The sequence below is a fragment of the Miniopterus schreibersii genome (genome assembly GCF_964146895.1).
Source record: "Miniopterus schreibersii genome assembly, chromosome: 8".
Classification (NCBI taxonomy): Eukaryota; Metazoa; Chordata; class Mammalia; order Chiroptera; family Miniopteridae; genus Miniopterus; species Miniopterus schreibersii.
In genome coordinates this window covers 54,597,282-54,616,679 of record NC_138109.1, presented here as the reverse complement: position 1 = coordinate 54,616,679, position 19,398 = coordinate 54,597,282, and the positions used below count along the sequence as shown (strand labels likewise).

General features: G+C 46.0%; 1 protein-coding gene across 1 annotated transcript; it reads right to left on the bottom strand.

The window, feature by feature from the left end:
- Positions 1-8,193: 8,193 nt before the first annotated feature.
- On the bottom strand, positions 8,194-11,133 carry CCN1 (cellular communication network factor 1). The gene is made up of 5 exons (XM_081144542.1): positions 10,807-11,133; positions 10,308-10,518; positions 9,606-9,962; positions 9,260-9,471; positions 8,194-9,147 (listed from the first exon to the last, which is right to left on the bottom strand). The coding sequence occupies exons 1-5, from the start codon at positions 10,879-10,881 to the stop codon at positions 8,845-8,847; spliced, it is 1,158 nt and encodes a 385-aa protein (XP_081000668.1). The 5' UTR covers positions 10,882-11,133; the 3' UTR covers positions 8,194-8,844.
- Positions 11,134-19,398: the final 8,265 nt, after the last annotated feature.

Sequence of the window (19,398 nt, the reverse complement as noted above, 5' to 3'; positions counted from 1 at the left end):
ATAATAATACTAATAGATGCTAGGTTAGGCACACCCCACAATCTGTAAGAATAATGCGCACTATGCATGTAAGAGTGGCTGTGTGTACACATGTTCATGTGTGTGTGAAGAGGAGCATTCACTAGGGACCTTCATTTGTCACATTCTGTATTTCTTAATACTATTGAATTTGTGTAAGTATGCTTTTGTTAAGAAAAAAACAAACATTAAAGAGAACACTTTAAATAGCCCGGTATCATTTTATTTTTTAAAAATATGTTTTTATTGATTTCAGAGAGAGGAAGGGAGAGGGAGAGAGAGAGATAAAAACATCCATGATGAGAATCATTGATCGGCTGCTCCTGATCGAACCCAAAACCTGGGCATGTGCCCTGTGACCTCCCGGTTCATTGGTAGAGGCTCAATCACTGAGCACACCAGCCGGGCATCATTTTAAATGCAAGAAGTCAATTAAAGACATAGGCGCCTTTCTAAGAACAAACTAGTTTGGAATATAGGAAAGACCTCCCCGAAAGTTTTTGCTCATGAACCCAGAATTTAAACTCCCTCCATGAATGAGCAACATTTTTTTTTTTTAGCTAGTAAGTCTCCTTAAAAGGACCCCAATTTTGACCATGTTGAATGGTCTGCTTGCTGGAGAAGGGCGTCATCCTTGCTATGGGAAGCTGACGATGCTGACTCACCTATAAGAAATCCATTGCCGGAAATCTTCCCAGGAGCCATGCTGACACCAAGAACCAGCCAAACCTCCCTGAAACTCAAGTGCTTCCCTGCACCCCAAATGCCTCTGTCAGAGCTAAGCTCAGAGAATAACTCCTCTGAGGCCTACCTTCTGCTCTGCCACCGTAACTATAACTACTTAGGCAAGTCCTCCATCTACAGAGTTCATTGACTGCCTCTGAAAAATGAGCATTATTTGTGACAGCACTGGAAAGAAGGACTTTGCGTCATTAAAAAAAAAATTCTAGAGCAACCCCCCTGGCTATCTGTAGCAATTCCCTCTGGAAAGTTCTTTGGTTACTATAAAAATAGGTGGTTAAATTCAGAGCAGGTTCAGGATGCAGTATATATCTTTGATCCATTTGTCCAGGGTCTGTTGGAAAATGTGACGTGGTATTATAAATGGAACAGGTACACTTCACCAAAATACACAGACTAGACTGGTAGAAGGAAGCTGGGCGTGCTCACAGTTCCATGACAATTGGAAACTAATGAAGTGGTCTCTATTCTTTCCTGGTTTTATAACGTGGCGTTTCCATGCTTAAAGTTATTTTTCTAAGCAGTTATAATAAAAGTGGTGCTCTAGGCTGTGCCTTTTTAAGGAAGAACCTGGTTTTTTAAAGATCACCTCTTCCTGCCTTCCCATTCCCCCAACCACACGCATGCACACGCATGCACACGCATGCACACGCACACCTCTCTTCCACTGGTCGACGCTGGTGAGCTGTAGGGGACCCACCCTAACGGAGGCCGTTGCAACGCTGCTCCGACCTTGGAGAAACTGCCACGTAGAAACTATGTTTCATTGCTGCCAAAGCTATGAAATTTTCAACAGAATCCAAAAATTTGGACTTTTTTTAATCTTTCAGTTTTTAAATATTATCTTGCCGTTTTTAAATATTGGTGACAAGTTCCGGTTTTTATTTTTATTTTTCCTTCGAACAAGTTCCAGTTTTTATAAACCCTGTGCAGGCTGAACGAAACATGTCTGTGTATCGGTCTGATCCCGCCTGAGCCACCAGCTTCGGACCTCTGCCCTGGGACAGTGTAGTACGAACTTACTTTCTCTTCTTCATGAAGATCTGAAGATGTTGGAAGGTCAGACTCCTGTCAGTCTTTTTTTAGTTGGTACTCACTCATTGAAAAGACTCTTCAAGGAGTTTAAAATCTGGTGGAAACAGTTAAACAGCCAGTCATAGTGTAGTGGTGTCATTGCCACAGTGAGGATTTGCATGCAGGGCCAGAGAAAGGGGCACTATTTGCCTGTCTTGGGGGGGGTGCCAACAATGGACTGAGCCCTGCCATACTCCTGCCGATTTGGAAAAGGCCTTTCTCTAGAGCTTTTATAAGGATGTCCCTCTACTACCCAGCCCTGCAGCCATCCCAGCCAAGGTGGATCCCACTGGTTTTGTATGGAGCTTGGGGTCAGTGTTCAGGAGCCTTCTTGAGGTGCCCCATGAATCTGCTCAATGCAAAATAGATACTATAGCCCTTCCCCATCCATACACAAGCACAATAGCAGATATGGGGGAATCTTGGGTTTAACTAGCAAAGCTTCTGCTTTTTTCTTTTCTTTCTTTTTTTAAAATATATCTTTATTGATTTCAGAGAGAGGAAGGAAGAGGGAGAGAGAGATAGAAACATCAATGGTGATGAGAGAGTCATCATTGATCAGCTGCCTCTTGCACGCCCCAGACTGGGGATGGAGCCCTCAACCCAGGCATGTGCCCTGACCGGGAATCGAACAGCGATCTCCTGGACCCTAGGTTGATACTCAACCACTGAGCCATGTCCAGCAGGGCGCTTTTTGCATTTTTCTGACCAGTTAAATTCATTTCACTTTAGAGAGTAGACATAAGTTTCTTGCCCACAAAAGGTCTATCACACAGGTACTGTGATGGTTACTTTTGTGTCAACTTGGCTAGGCTATGGCATCATTTGATTGGTCAAAAAACAGTCTAGATGTGGCTGTGATGGTATTTGAAAGAGGTGATTAACATTTAAATCAGTAGACTTTGAGTAAAGCAGATTATTCTCCATAATACAGGTGGGCCTCATCCAATCAGTTGAAGGTCTTAAGGGAAAAAACCCCAAGATTCCCTAAAATAGAAGGAATCTGGCCTCAAGACTGTACCATAGAACCCCTCCTGAGTTTCCAGTCACATATCCTAACCTGCAAATTTAACTCTTACCTGAATTTCCAGCCCACTGGCTTGCCCTAAGTATTTTGGACTTGCCAGCTCCTACAACCACATGAGCCAATCCCTCAAAATAAATCTCTCTTTCTCTCCATATATATATAATCTCCTGTTGGTTCTGTTTCCCTGGAAAACTCTGATATAGGTACCCTTTTCATGATACTTCTGAACCCAAAGCAAAAATACAAACTGTTTAAAATACTAATGGCCTGTAAGTCTCTAAACCCAGGTGGTACAGGTGTCTTCAATGTTTTTTTGTGGTTGAGATGAGGAAGGTGTCACTGGTTATAAGATAAATTTTCAATTTAAGCACCAAGGCTTTTGAATAGTTTTCAACCTGTTTATCTTTCAAAACACAACTGAGACAACTCCTCCAGGAAGCTCTTTTTGATCCCAGCCGCAGCTGGTACTTTCTTTTCAAGCCTCGTCTGTGCCTTATTGTATTTATTACAGCATATTTTTGGCTATGTGGTACCAACTACTAGTTCTGCCTTCTATAGTAACAGGATCTCTGGTTTTTAGCTTGGTGCATGGCAACCCAGGATTAAAACTACATTTCCTAGCCTCCTTTGCAGCTAGGTGAGGCCATGTGCCATGACATGAACCAGGGAATTGGGACCAGGCATGGTGAACAAGATAACAGGAGCTTTGGTCCTTGGATCCTTGGGCCATCACATCAGCCCAGCACTGCCTACCTGGATTTTCACACAAGAGAGAAACAAACTTCTGTGTTACTTAAGCATTGTTATTTGAGTTATCTGTTACTTGTAGCTGAACCTAACTTTGCTTGCATGTATGTTTCCCCCACCACCATCAACTACTGAAATATAGTGGTGCCCACAAGTGTTTAGAGAGTGGATATATGAATGAATGACTAACAAGCTAGAGGAAAGCTTAAGGGGAAATAGAAGGAGGACATTGTGCCAGGGAGGAGGTGCTTTTTAATTTAGTTTCAGCTTAAGGCAACATAAATTCTATATTAATGAGCACTTACTTTATGCCAGGCACAGTGTCCAGTGATACTTTCAGAGTGGCGAAAAAAGCAGACAAAACTCTCTGCTGTCATAGAGTTTATTGTAGATGGAAAGACATAACAAATGAACAAGAAACTACCAGGTAGTGCTAAATGCCATGATGTAAATAAAATTACTTAATGTAATGAACTACTTTAGCCTGGGTGATGAGGAAGGGTCACTGAGAAGGTAGCATCTATGCTGAGACCAGCATGAAAAGAAGCTTAGATCAAGAAGGGCACTTGAGGCAGAGCAACAGCTAGTGCAAAGGCCCTGGGAGTAATTTACTTGGCTTATTTCAAAGAGGAAAAGGCAAGTGGGATTATTAAGAGTAAGGGTGAGTGGTAATAAGTAGGGAGAGTTCAGGACCTGTGTGGCAAGCAAGGAGTAGAATGTTATTCCAAAAGCAATGGGAAGCCATGGAGCTTTTAAACTAAGATCGACATGTTCTGATTTACATTTTTAGAGGATCACTCTGGCTCCTGTAAGGAGAATGGATCATTGCAGGGCAAGAATGGAACCCAGTGATGTTTCAGTCATCTACTGCTGCGTAACAATCAACACACAAAACTTAGGGTCTTAAAATAGCCATATTAGTTTGCTATTTTATGGGTCATGAATTCTGGTAAGGATTTGACTGGCAGTTCATCTCTGATTCACAAGACATCAGCTTGTGGGGCAGCTGGGGCTGGAGGGTCCATTTCCAAGATGGTTTCTTCATGCATGTGTGATGCCCAGGTGCTCCCTGGCCTTTCTCTGTCTCCACATGGCATCTCATCCTTTACTAGGGCCTGTCTCTGTGGCATGGGCTTCTCACAGCCTGCCGGTCTCAAGGTAGCTGTACTTCTTACATGGAGGCTCATTTCAGAGAGAAAGGAACTGGACGCTCCTAGCCCATGTTACACTTGGAACTGATATGACACTGCATCACTTCCTAGATATAGATTCAAGCAAAGAACCCACCGCATCCAAGAGGGTGGAAAACCAGACCGTATCTATTGATGGGGGAGCAACAGGGTCACATTGCAGAGAGGCCTGTGGGGTGGAAGACATTAGTGCAGCCACCTTTGGGGAATACATTATGCCACAACTGAGGAGGCCACGTCAGCAATTCAGGCAAGAGATGATAGTGGTTTATATTTGGACGTAAGAAAGGGGTGGATTCAGAATATATGAGCAGAATACATGGAAACTGCAAAGCACTAACAAATGCATCTGAGTACTTGTTTAATTGAATTGCACTTTATACGGTTATATGGATGAGTGTTGCCCACCACCAATAAAGTAAGTCACAAATAATTCTGTTCTACTCATAGGACACATACATCATTGTCACAATATGCTTTGTTTTGAAGAATGAATTATTTAGGGCAGGAAGTTAATGAGGCCCAGCTATCAGGGCTATAAAGGGAAATAATGAAAGTATGGACCTGTGTGAGATCCAGGGACTGCCACATCCTATAACCGGGGGTGCTGTAGAGAGTAAAGAGGGTCTATCAACGTTACATTTTCAAAGGCTTCACAGAAATTAGTTCATTTGCCCACAGAAAGACATGAGCAGTTTCACTTCATACATTCAATTGCTTAAGGAAACAAAGTTTTCAAAGTATGGAGATCACTGCACCAAAGAGAGTATATGAAAACGAATGCTTTGGGTGGCAAACATGCTGGAAGCTGTTGTTCCATTTTAAAACAGGAGAGAATGATCCAGAAACTTGCCCAGAGTCACCCTGTAAATTAATGGCAGAGCTGGTGTGAAAAGACATGTCTCTGGATTCCAATCTGGGATTCTTTCCACTGCACCACCTGCCACTCTGAGCAGAGCACAGCTTTGCTCTATACTGTGGTCCTACTGGACCCTCACTATTGCTCAGCTGACTTTCAAATACTACCAGATGGCAGGGGAAGACGTTGCAAACAAATTGAGTCTGGTCTCTCTGTTGGAAAAATAACTCTGAAATATGCTTTGCTAATGTTGATCCAGTCACACCTCTTTGTGGACAGCACACATATTTATGTAAAAATCTTCATGGTGAGACTAATTACTATACTTCCAAATGCCCAATTGAATGTTTCTGAAAATTCACTGAATTCCTAAGATTCTGAGGTCACCCTGTAGCTCTCAGTTCTTACATCTCAATCAAAAACAAAGAAACAAAAACCCACCAGGGTCTTTTGGATTGGAAAGTGAGAACAACACACGATCTTTGCTCTGTGCGGAGGGGTACATATCTATGATGGTGAATATTTACATATGTAACTTCTATTTCACATATGCAGATGCAAGGTTTTGTTTTCTCAATATTTGCAGCAGGCAGAGGGCCATGCCAGACCTAGATAAAAGTTATATGTTCTAAATTACATAATTTCATTCTCAACTATTTTGACTTTCTTCACTTTTTTCTATAGCCAAATAAAATGGACATAATTTGCATGTTTATCTTTTTTATTAATTGAGCACTCTGATTTAAATAGAATTAAATCTTCTGCATTACTCTTCTTGTATTTACTACAATAAGGTTAATGACCCAAAGATCCAGTGTTTTCCCATGCTAGATTTTGTTTCACATTTGAGCTTATTTGGATAAATATCACCTCCCTACACACTTAAAAGATCTATAATTTATTGTTCCTTGATCTCTGTGTAAGAAGTAATTTGCTAGGCACTAGTGTTGGAGGGAAATACCCAACAGGATTGGTGCCTGGGAATCTGTAAATCTTACCTATGAATTTAGATGTCTGTCCAACAGGATTGCCCCTCAAAAACCTTACACCTTTATTATGTTTCACATATTATATTGCACTGACAAGTTTAACTGCATCCAAGACTGAACCAGGTGGTGTTTAAATTCCCAAATACCTTAAAATTTGAATGCCTCAGGCAAGAAACACTGACTGCTCAGTAGGCACAGATTGTAATATTTCAGGCAAGACATAGTCAAAATCAGAAGAGTGAAGGCTTTTGCCCATACATTTGACTATCACATTTATATTCATCTTTATGCATTTCAGTAAGGCTTTAAAACCCATGCTTAGGCATTGTTTTTCTATGGGTATTCATTAAGCATCAATATTAAACTATTTTGAAAAAATCACCCTTACAGGACCTCAGGAGCTGTCCCCCCTCCTCCCCTTTTTAAAGCACTTTCTCTTATTGCCTAAAAATTCAAGTACTCTCTTAACCAAGTGCAGACTGAAATATTTCACTGTGGATTTGAACAGGAGCCAAGAGGGTCGATGAAAGGAAAACTTCTCTCTATAAAAGGTTTATTGTCAACGCTTTCTAAAGATGTAGTTTCTTCTAAAACAGGCTACCAACATTTTCACAAACATTGACGCAGCCTTCTCAACCTCCCCTAGACCTATGATTCAGGTCCTTTTCTTTCAGGAATGCTCTGCATCTAGCCTTTGACCTCCTGGATAGCCAACTCTATCTAACTGCTCCCTCCTCCATCAATATAATGTATATTATAAAAAAGGAAAGGGGGATGGGGTAGCTTGGTCCTCACGCTACTGGAAAAGTACTTGAAATTCCTTGCATTCCTTTGCATTTAACAGCATGTTTAACTAATCACCAGTTTATTAGGATTAACACAAGTCATTGCTTCAAGCTTATTCATTGAAAACAAACTGACTCCTATAGACTCAAAGGTTTTTTTCCCTCTGAACCCAACCAGGGGCAAAATCTTATGTGGTTATCCTAAGTTTTTGAAACAATATTGGTAAAATATGAAGTTATAAACAAGTGACCTTTTATAACACATTATCCAACCACAGTTAATCTTGTCCATGGATGTAGATATATGCAGCCTGGGTTATGGACTGTTTTCATTAAAGTTTCTCTCCTCTACTGAAGTGACAAGCACAGTAACCTAGTGATTAAAATGATAAATGACTCTACTATACCCACCTCACAGTGATTGGGTACGCAGACCCTTAGGCTTTGGTTTCTTATAAAAACATTATTATTTAAATCACAAACTTGGCTTCAGATTCCTTCTTGTGCTTCTTACAATGCCTGGTGTTCAATTTTTTTATGCGGATTATTTTAAATGCAAAGGTCTTTCTCTACTGAAGATACAAAAGCAATCACTGCCTTATTTTTGTAGGTTATTTCCATGCTCTATCCTAAGCACCTGGAACAGATCCTGGCACAAAGCAGGCACTCAATAAATCTCGTTTGAGTGATTGAATGGATAAGCTAGATTGCTCCCAATGACTTTGGACAATCTCTTAAAAATATTGAATGCCATACACTCAAATATTAGGTAAATATTTCTTTATTAAATGATTAATTCCATAAATAAATTCTTTTCACTGAATATAAAATTAAAATCATTTACAAATTATTCCAGTATTACATTTCCCCACCCTCCCCGAAAGCTACATTTTGATAAATAAAAACATTCAGTCTTAAAAACACCTGATTTCTGTTTGCAGTTTAGAGTGCAGATAGCTGCCTCTCACGGACACTCACAGAGTGTCACCTTCAGGAAGGAATGGAACACCCTCCCGTCTGCTTCTGTCAAAGGATGAAGGCTTTAACTGTCCACCTAATCTTACTATCTTTTACACTTGCAGAACCGAAAGGAAAAAAAGCCTAGAGGAAAATACGCTTACCAAATAATTTACAAACAGAAAACAGAAGGTCATCAACACCACAAGCTCCAAAATGAAGCAGTAACATGTGCTCCAGTATTATGAAGCAAAGTATTCTCCAATCGCGGCTGCATTAGTGTCCATCTGCACCAGCACACCTGGCAGTCTCGAAATACCTTAATACTACTCAAGAATGAGCAATGCATCCCTTCTACAATGAGTCCCTTCACCCCACCGCCCCCACCCACGTCTCCATGATCCTGGCACTCTTCTCCCCCTTCTGTCCACCATTCCGCTGGAAACCCAGGTGGCATTTAGTCCCTAAATTTGTGAATGTCATTGAACAGCCTGTAGAAGGGAAAGGCGGCCTCGTTGGCATGCGGGCAGTTGTAGTTGCATCTGCAGGACTGGATCATCATGACGTTCTTGGAAAACATCTCCCCATCTTCGCAGCGGAAGCGCATCTTCACCGTCCTGGTCTGCTGGGGCGTGCAGCATCGGCCGTCCACGCAGGCGCCGCAGTACTTGGGCCGGTATTTCTTCACACTCGAACATCCAGCGTACGTAAACTTGACAGGTTCAGGAGATTTCTTGGTCTTGCTGCATTTCTTGCCCTTCTGTAAGACAGATGAGAGAAGGAGGGTTAGGGGTGATGGTTCTCTTTCTTGGAAGAGAGCTTCACATGTCACCCAGCTGCCCAGAAACAGTGCCTGCCACGGCAGAACTTACTTTCAGGCTGCTGTACAGCGGCTGTCCACAAGGCCGCACTTCACAAATCCGGGTTTCTTTCACCAGGCGGCATTCAGGGTTGTCATTGGTAACTCGTGTGGAGATACCAGTTCCACAGGTCTTAGAGCACTGTGACCATGAAGTTGTTTGAACGATACATTTCTGGCCATGTAAAGAAGGGTTGTAGAGGATGCGAGGTTCCATTCCAAAAACTAGAGAGACAAACAAGAGGGAAGACTTCTCAGAGGCTTGCACACAACAAACAGATTCAAGTCCTCATTTCTATAAAGCTTCAAACTAGGAATGTATTTCAGAACCATGTCTTAGGGGCTCAGGTTTCACTTACCAGGGAGCCGCTTCAGGGAGCCACCTTTTCCAAATGCAATTAATTCATTGTTTCTCGTTAACTCCACCTCTGAGGCATCAAACGTGGGCCCCTTGCCCAAGAGATCGTCCCTGTCCTCCATGGGGTCCTTGGCACCATCATCGTCACAGACCCACTCCTCACAGCATTGCCCGGTAACTTTGACCAGTCGGGGGTTGGGACAGCCCAAGTTGGGGAGAGAAAGTTCTTGAGGACACAGAGGAATGCAGCCCACGGCGCCATCAATACATGTGCACTGATGTTTACAGTTAGGCTGGAAACTTTCCCCATTCTGGTAGATTCTGGAGTTATATTCACAGGGCCTGCCCTCTGACTGAGCTGCAATGACACCAAGAGAAAGGGAGAAGATGATAAAGTTAACATTCCAAACCATGGCCCGAAACTCATACATATTTCTGCTGTTAAATTCAATTTATGGTAAAGTTCCCTACAATTCCCCAGAGACTCCAGACCAGAACAATAAGTTAGTCAGGAATCACTTTTCCGTATGCGCTTTTCGTTGGGCCCAGACACACTGAATTGCATTCCAGACTGCTGAAATCATGTGCCTTTCTGCCAAGCTACCAACAACAAAGCATCACCATACATGGTCTCAAAATTACTAAACTTCTGGACTACGGGGACTATTATTTTTTTAAAGGGGCCAAACCACAAGCATCTTACCTCTGCAGATCCCCTTCAGAGCGGTGGGGCTGGCGCCGAAATTGCATTCCAGCCCCTTGGTGTGGTCGCAGGGCTGCGTTTTGCTGCAGTCGTCGTTGAGCTGCTTGGCGCAGACCTTACAGCAGCCACAGCCGTCCAGGACGAGCCCGACTCCCGGGGCGCACTTGGGCTCCTCCTCGGCGCAGCGGCACTCGGCGGAGCAGGAGAGCGCCTGGACGGGGAGCACACTCGCGTGAGCCTCGGCGCGGCGAGCAGGAGGGGCGCCCAGCGGAGGGACGGGGGTCTCGGGTCCCATCCAGCCGGGCCATCCCAGACAGGGCTGCGTCGGCCGGGAGGCCCCAGGCACCTTTTAAGGGGTGACTTAAAGAAAGAGCTACCCCGAAACGCCCCCCCACACCCCGAACTTTTTAGTTTTTAGTTTGTTTTCTGCCTCGGGCAATGTGGGGAAAGGACGCGGGGCTGAGAGCGCGGGCAGGGAAGCGGAGGCGAAAGGACTCACCGGACTGATCAAGTGCTGGAGGGTGACGACGACGACGGCGGCGGCGGCGAGCGTCCAGGCCGTGCGGGAGCTCATTGTGGCGCGCAGGAGTCCGGGCGAGCGCGGAAGCAAAGACGCCGACGCACCGGTGCGCAGCGAACGGGCACGGCGCGGCCGGCTGCGGGCAGCCGGTGCGGTGGGCGGGTGGCACGGAGGGGACGGCCGCGGCGGCGAGCGGGCTGCGGGCTCCTTCTGCCGAGGTCCTTCCCGAGGACGAGCGTCCTTGTGCCGAGGTCCTGCGCGAGGAGAGCGGAGGGCGCGGGTGCTGCTCGGGGGCGCTCTCGCTCGCGGTCTGCCCCGGCGCGCAGAGCCCGCCTCTTATACGGCCGGCAGCGGCGCCGCGTGTTGCAGTGACGTCGGCGGTGTCTGCGCGTTCCAGAATTCTCAAACATCTCTGGAATGCTCGTTGGCGCGCTGTTGCCAAGCGCCTCCCCTGGCTCCGTTGCACCTTTTTTTTTTTTTTGGTCCTGGACCCAAGAAAACAATCTTCCGTTTTTCCACTTTAAATAACGTCTTGTATTGGGGAGGACTCTTTTTGGCGTGATGATGATGGAACGATGGGGGGGGGGGGGAGTTCAGAACTTTGCCTGGATTGGGAGGGTAGGAGGACCTGAGAGGGAGGAACAAAAGTCGTTTTGTTTGGTGATGCCGAGTTGACCGGGCAGCCTTGGAAACCCGCACCCGGGAAGGCAGCGAGCTGTTTGCTTGTTTACAACGAAGGTGAGAGTCAAGTTATCTATGGAGAGAGGCGAAGGGGGACGGGGGAGTGTGTCTCTGAGTCAGGAATCTCCTGGTGGACTTCAGAGAGGCGTGCTCGGATCAAGTCCCAAAGCTTTGGCATGGTGTTTATTAGCCAAGTTAAGTGTATTGCAAATACCCGCAGTGTCATTTATGAATGAGAAGGGGGGGGGTGGAATCAACTTTCCCCATGTTTGGCAATTTTCCAAGCAGAGGCCTTCCCTCTTCCGCCCCCCCTCCCTTTTTGGGTATGTCGTACTTGTTTGTTTTTGGAGGTTCCCACTTTAGTTCCAGCCCACTGCCTGGGTTGGAAGTCCGAGAGGAAACGAACGCAGGGAGTGCTCCGGGACGCTGCCCCACGCTCCCTCGCGGGTGCGGGAGACGGGCAGGCGCTCCAGCCTCGCTCCGCCGAGGGGCGGCTACGCGCTGAGCCGCCGGCCGAGCGGAGGGCACCGCCGTGGAGCGGTTTATACGGAGCTCGTCACCTGAGCATACGGGAAGGCCAGACAGATTCCACCACCATTGTCCCCAATGGATCTCTGGAAAAAGCAGACTCCTTCAAGCTGAAAGTCTTGCGGGATTTTTAATTCCTTTCCTTCTTTCCTTGGAACCACTTAGAAGCCTCCCGCAAGTGAACTGCGATGCTTTTTCTCCCCAAGTACAGAGAAATAAGAGATTTAGGATGTCATACTCTGCCGTAAAAATGTTAGCAGATTTTAAGATCCTGTTCTACCTGCAGCACACTCAGCAGAAGACCCCCCCCTTCAAAGCAACTTAGTTTAACAGCCTCAGTATGGTTAGTGTGATTGATAAACTTTCCCTCAGTTTCTAAAATATCTCCTTGTGTAATTTTAATAAAAACATACACAAGTAATTATGTCAGTCTCCCTTTTATATGTGCTTTAGGAGCACTGCGTGTCTCTTGTGCTCTTTTTAATGCTTAGGGCCGTCCGGTCTTCCTAAATCAGCAGTCTTGCTTAAGAAGGCCTTTGGTGCTGACTTTTCTGTCACTGATAAGCACATGTGACTGCTACTGCAATGTCAACATTCTCAATGAAGAGAACTACCAGGAAGGAGTTACATCTCATTCATTCAGAAGTGCCTTCTCCTAAGTCTAAGAGGCTTTTGCTAGAGGAAGCGGTATCTCTAAAGCTTTGTTGGAGGGGTTTGCCTTTTCAAGACAATAGATTGTCAGGTGTTATGCAAATAAAGAAAGGAAAGTCTGGGCCCTACACTGTCTGGGTCCAGGTCAATACACCGTTATGGTTTAGAAAAATGATTTTTCCTGTATTAGAGTTTTATTATTGCTTCCTTTTTAATGAAGTGACTGGGACCAGAGTGAATGGGGCAGTACAGGGTGGAGGAGGCCGTGGAAAGAGAATGGGCCGAGAGGAGTGTTCCTGGCTTCTGTTGTGGTGTCTTTTCTATTTGACTTCATGGTTGTAAGTATTTCCAGATGGTGAATCAGACACCAGACGTAACAATATTTCCATATTTGGGTATAGCAGTAGCCTGCGTTTTTAACATTTTTCTGCCTGTTATCCAACCACAAAGCATTCTTGACAGCTTCAGATGTTGTTAAATATAGACTTAACTTCTGTTCCCAGAGCAGGAAATTCTTTGGAATTCCTTGTTTTTCACGCAATCTATCATGATTTAAAATAAAATTTCAGTGGATGATCCAACTGGCCTGTGTATATACCTTGTTCCTTTATTGAAGTGGGGGGGGCGGGGGCGCAGCAGAGAGGTTCGGTATGCTGCACTGCGTTCAAACACACGCCATTCCGGGGATTCCTTTGAAAATCAGATTAAAGTTTTCTAACAAGGGTGTCTGGGTTTGTTTTTGAACTTGAACAAGGAGATCTCGGAGAATGATTTTAAATCCGGAGAAACTTAGAGAACCTTACCGTCGGCCGCCCATGCAAAACAGGGCGTGCGCTCTTGGAGGGGGTTTGGGGAGCTGGAGCAAACAGGGCCAGGAGGTGAGGAAGCCAAGAGACAGGAGTAACCTACGTGCACAGCCTTTCCATATACTATGTCCTGGTGCGCCTGCTGGTAAACCGCGGCACCGGGCGGGAGGAACGGCAGCTCCTCGCGTCCTGCTCCAGCGCCTTCCAGAAACCCCAGGCGTCGGGTCGCCTTCTCGCCGCCTCTGCGCAGCAGTTCGCGTTGACAGAATGGAGGGCACCGGGCGTGTGCACGTGTTTATGGGTAGGTGTTGCTTCGGCGCTAGTTCTGCACGGCTCTTCTGCTTTATTTCCCCCTCCCTCCCTCCACGGTGCCCCGGGAGGGATAACGGGCCGCCTGGTGTCCTTGGGCTACAAGGCACACAGAAGGGGCTGCTTGTCTTCCGCAGCTCCTGACTTTGGGCTGAGCGACGGGGGCGTCTCTCACCCGCTGCTGCCAGGGAATTTTAGGTCGCCAAAAGAAGGGTTCACTGTCTGGCGGCGGTTGAGAATAATCATCACTTTAAACCTGGTGATTTCGGTTTCCCAGCCCTGGACCGGTGGTTTTCAAACCTAAGCATCTCAGAATCACCTGGAGAGCTGGTTAAAAGAATGACTGCTGGGCCCCATCCCAGAATTTCTTATTAGTTACCTTTCTAACAAGTCCCTAGGTCGTGATGCGGGGGCAGGTGCGGGGAGGGGGCCCCTGGCCCGAGCGCCCGGCTGCCGCCCGCGCCCCCTGCCGGCTGCCCGGCCCGCGCGCCCGCAGCCGCGGGGGTTGCCTGGGCTCGAGATTTCCGGGCGGCGCAGGACGTTTCCAGCCCCTGCCCATATTTGGTGAAAGTCTTTCAAGACTCCGTCATACAACTCGGGGGGGGGGGGGCGGGGAGGGAAGGCTGCTGCGGTCCTAGGAGCAGGCCCGACCACCGCGGGGACACCCCGTTGCTGGAAAGTGCCCGCGCCCAGGCCGCCGGACCCCTGGTGCGTGGCGAGCGCGCACGCGACCCCGGGGAGACCCCAGCGGCGCAGCCCTGCCCGCACCCCTGCGAGGGCCCAGGGCCGAGGGCCGCCCCGCGCTGCGTGGGAGGCTGGCTCCGGGAGAGCCGCGGCCCGATGGTGTCACTTTTCCCGTCCAGCCCACTGTTGACTCGGCGTCCCAGCGGGGCAGCGAGTTGCCGCTCCGTGCCAGACTTACGGGGTACGCCCAGGCGGGGGTGTGTGTGTGTGTGTGTGTGTGTGTGTGTGTGTGTGTGTGTGTGTGTGTGTGTGTGTGTGTGTGTGTGTGTGTGTGTGGGAGGGCCGTGTTTGCTCAGACACCGAGCCCACCGGAGAGCGGGAACGTGGAATTGACTCGGGAGGAGTCCCAAAGGGCTGGTCCCATTGTCCCTGGAAGAGAGAGATGCTGGCGCTGGCTCTTGGTTTCTCTTGGTCTCCCTCCTCCCCCTCCTGTCTTCCTCATCAATAAGTTCCATTGGGGGTGGGGGTGGGGATGGGGGGGACCTCTGGATAGGAAGCCCTAACTCTGCACTAGCCTGTGGCTTTCAGTAAGCTGCCCAACCTCTCTAGACCTCGTATCCTTCATCAGTAAATTGGGAAAGAAGACAGCAGGTAGTAAAACTGGAGCAGTCCCTTTCAGGGCTAAATCTCAAGCCATCCCCTCCTAAGAGTGACAGAAGCAAACACTTACATAGGACTCACTCTGTGTCAAACACCCTTTTGAATGACGACTACAAACTGACTCATTTAATTCACCATTGTTCCATTGAGGCAGTCCTTCTGTCAATCAATATCTTTTTCTATGTAAATGAAAATATGCAGGTAAGTGACTAGCCAAAAGGCACTCACCTAGCAGGTAGCAGAATTGGACTAAAGCATCTTGGTTCAGTGGGCCTTGCACTTAACCACTGTGCATACTGCCTACCCATCTCTTACTTTAGACGTTCAGGCCTGTCCCCTCTACTGGAACTTGCACCTTTATTTAACGCTATCATCACCCAGATATTCCAGGATAAATGCATCAGATAGAAAAAGAGGTGATAAGTTATCTGAAGCTGTGCTAATCTATGAGAATTGCCTACTGTACTGGATTTTGGAGGAGGAGAGAGGAAGGTGTGTTCCATTTTAATAGAAAAAGTCTTCATGCAAATAAATTTATATAGTGGACTTTTTGGCACCTTGGCAGTCTGATAGGGAAGATCCCTGGGATCCCTGAGGTCCTTCTGATGCCTCACAAGCTACATTGATCTGGCAGTCCCTACTTCTGGAGGAAGGCTTGGCCTGTTGAGAACTACATTTGTCACTGAGATAAGGTTTTTGATGTACTTGATGGTCATCTGTGCCTTGTGAGCTGGACGTGCTTAGAACCTGTTTTTTCCAACTCTGTTATGAGTACGACGGCCTACGTATCCGAGGACACACTGCTTTTCCTCTTTGAGGCCCAGATAGAGCGAGTTCACTGTGTGTCATTGCACTGTGTAAGCACTGGTGACATAAAAAACAGGACTGTGACATTGACCTTCCCCTTGAGAACCCTACAGTCTGTTGCTAAAGTGGGTACAATGTGCTGTGTGTTCACTTCTCTGCCTGGGGCATGAGGATGGAACTAATCTGAGTTTGAAAAAATGAGTGAGAATCTGATACAGGGAAGGACAGTTGACAAAGAGGGAACAGAGCCTCTACCCTGCTTGATGAGGGTGGCTCGACCACAGGATCACTTGTGGGAACTGGCCAGAGATTCAGGAAGGACCTTCTGCAAATGGCTTCACTGGTCATGACATTGGGACTCTGCCTACAGGCAGTGGTGGGCCTCATGAGGTTTTGCCTTGGTTTGCTCATCTATAAGATATCTAATGGGGTTTCCCCAGCTCAGGGGACATTCACTGAAGGGCTCACAGGGATCAGCCATGTACCAAAATGCCATTTCAAGGATTAGTGCCAGCTAACAGTTGGCCACAGCCCTGGGGAGCCATGGGGGTAGCGGGGACCAACTATGGGGAGCTGAGTGGTTGGTAGGTGAAAATGTAGGTCCAGTATTTGCCTATTTTCTCATTTTTTTAAGTGATACCAGAGATCTGGATTTTTATGTGAAGTTTTTTAATTTTTAAACTGTTGGCAATTAACTAAAGCTTAAAATGTCATCTAAGTTAATTGTAGGAAGACCAAAGAAGGCAGTGTTGTGGGGCTGCCAGTTGTGATCTCTACACTGAATGTCTCCAAGAACTGCCCTGCTCCCGCCACTCATGAAATATCAGAGAATAGCACCCTGGGCTCCATTAATTGTCAGGTTCAATTTAATTGGCTAGACTTTCATTTCTCTTAGAGACAGAGCTGCCATTTGACCCAGCTGCAGAAGTGTATACTTTACCAACAAAATTGGAATAAGTGTCTATTTTTTGCTTTACTGCCCAGACACCATTCAGTCTGCCTCTTTTTTTTCTTCCTGAATTTATGTTGTAAGCAGCTGGCATTGCCTTGGTAGCATGATAGGAAACACTTTTTTTTAAGAGCATTCGTTTCCAATAGGGACTCTATCTGTTTATTTCCTCCACCTGGCACCTGTCCACAGGAAGCCAGGCATCTCTAACCTCCTTACCTTACAGAACTTCTTGTTTTGTGATAACGCATAAACATTTCATTGGAATGGACCGGAAGGCACCTCTCCCACTCCACCCTGCAATCCATCTTCTAGACATGATTGAGCAATATGAAACATATTAATTATAAGTCACTATCAAATGGGTTGGCACGAGACTCAAAGGATTAAGAATTAACCTTTACCTCCTGTGTTTTATTTCCAAAGATACCTGTCTCTTCATTGCCCACTTAAAACGGCACAAACCATATTCAGCATTTAGAGAGGATTTGATTTGGGCACAGTATATGAGCATTCAGATCCTGCAGAGAGATCGAAGCCAATTATTCGTGCCAACTTTTTCAGGTTTGAGGATTAAGTATAAAGGAAGATTCAGGCAGTTGGGCTGATTATGTGAAATAAGACATAAGACATGTTTAATGCTTGGCAGGATGCTTGACACATAGTAAGTGCTTAATAAATTACATTTATGTTACCATTAAGCACCACTATTACCTTCACTTTTTCTGCAGTTAGCGTAGAATGAGTTAGGCTTATTCTCTAGAGAATATTCTATATTCTTTAAAGTAGATGAACTCTACTTATAAAATCATTTGACAAATGGCATATAGATGATGTGATTTAAGAGATCCATCCAGCCCTGGCGATGTGGCTCAGTTGGTTGCAGTGTTGTTTTGTACACCAAAGAGTGGTGAGTTTGATTCCTGGTCAGGGCACATACCTGGGTTGTGGATTTGATCCACAGATGGGGCATGTGCAGCAGGTAATCTCTCCTTCTCTTCCTCTCTCTAAAATAAAAGAATGAAAATTAAAAGATTCATCCAGACCAGCTTTCTGGCTTATACTGGACCCCAGTGACCCTCTAAGAAAGTACTCAAATGGCCTTGCTTGTCATAGAATTGCAACTTTGCCTACAGGCAGTGGTGAGCCATGGAGGTTTTGTCTTGGTTTCCACATCTAAAAGATAATCAGGTTGTCAGTTCAGGGGTCATGCACTCAAGTGCACTCAAGTGCTCAGGGATCAGCCATGTACAAAATGCCATACCTGGGAATTAATGCCAGGGAACACTTGGCCTCTGCACTGAGGAGCCAATGAGGACACTGTAGGTATATCTCTGGGGCCTAGGTATTGCCTACCACAGACTGGGCAGTTAGAGTATATATAGATGAGTTAGTGATCTCATCTAATGTTTATAAACAACCTTGTAGGGTATTTCATTTTCATTTAAATAATGAGAAGACTGAGGCTTAGCTGGAATCAGTAACAGGTGCAGGGGCACAGAGCTGTTGAGGTAGAGCAGAGTGTTTGTCTCCAATGGCCACTCTTTGGAAGGAGAACATGGTATTTGCCCCCCATGAAATCTGCCTTTCAGTTTTAGAACTTACCCTCAACTTCTTGACTTCCCCTTAACAACCTACTATGGATGTCACTTAAATATCTTTCCAAACGTGGGTCGAGCCCTGCCAGGTGTGGCTCAGCGGTTGAGCATCGGTGTAGGATCCAGGAGAGCTCAGTTTGATTCCCGGTCAGGACATGTGCCTGGTTCGAGGGCTCGATCCCCAGTGGGGGGTGTGCAGGAGGCACCTGATCAATGATTCTCTCATCATTGATGTTTCTATCTCTCTCTCCCTCTCCCTTCCTCTTTCTGAAATCAATAAAGATTTTTAAAAAAATGGCTCGAGCTTATCTGTATTTTTAGTAATTTTACACCCCAGTTTCTTCATGAGAGTCTGGTAATGAATGAGTTAAACAATATAAGAGGGTTTCTTCCTCAGAGACTCCTGCCTGAGCTTGTTCCCATTTCCTCTGAAGAAAAAGAGATGTGTCAGAACAGAGGAGGAACTCAGAGATTGAGAGATACTTCTACTATAACTTAGTCACCGCCATTGATTTTGTTACCTATGGCAGATGGAGCTGCCACCTCCCACAGCCTGTGGTCACCCTCACAACAGTTACTAAGCACAGAGCCCTCCAGGCACTCACCAAGAACACTCTGTGCCTGCCTTAGGAAAGGGTCCCTAGCCTTGGATGTGGGGGTGGGGTGCCCAAGGTTATGGTGATAAAAGCATAGTGCAATTTGAGGTAAGACCTAGGAGTTTCTTTGAAGTCTTTTACCCCTCTCTTTAAGTTTTAGCTTTCAAAAGAGAAAAAGAGATGTTTTTAAACAGTCAATTCTTTTTTTTAGTTGTTTCAAACTTTTTTTAAAATGTGAGATATAATTGATATATAACATATTAATTTCAAAGGTACAACATAATGATTCAATATATGTATAT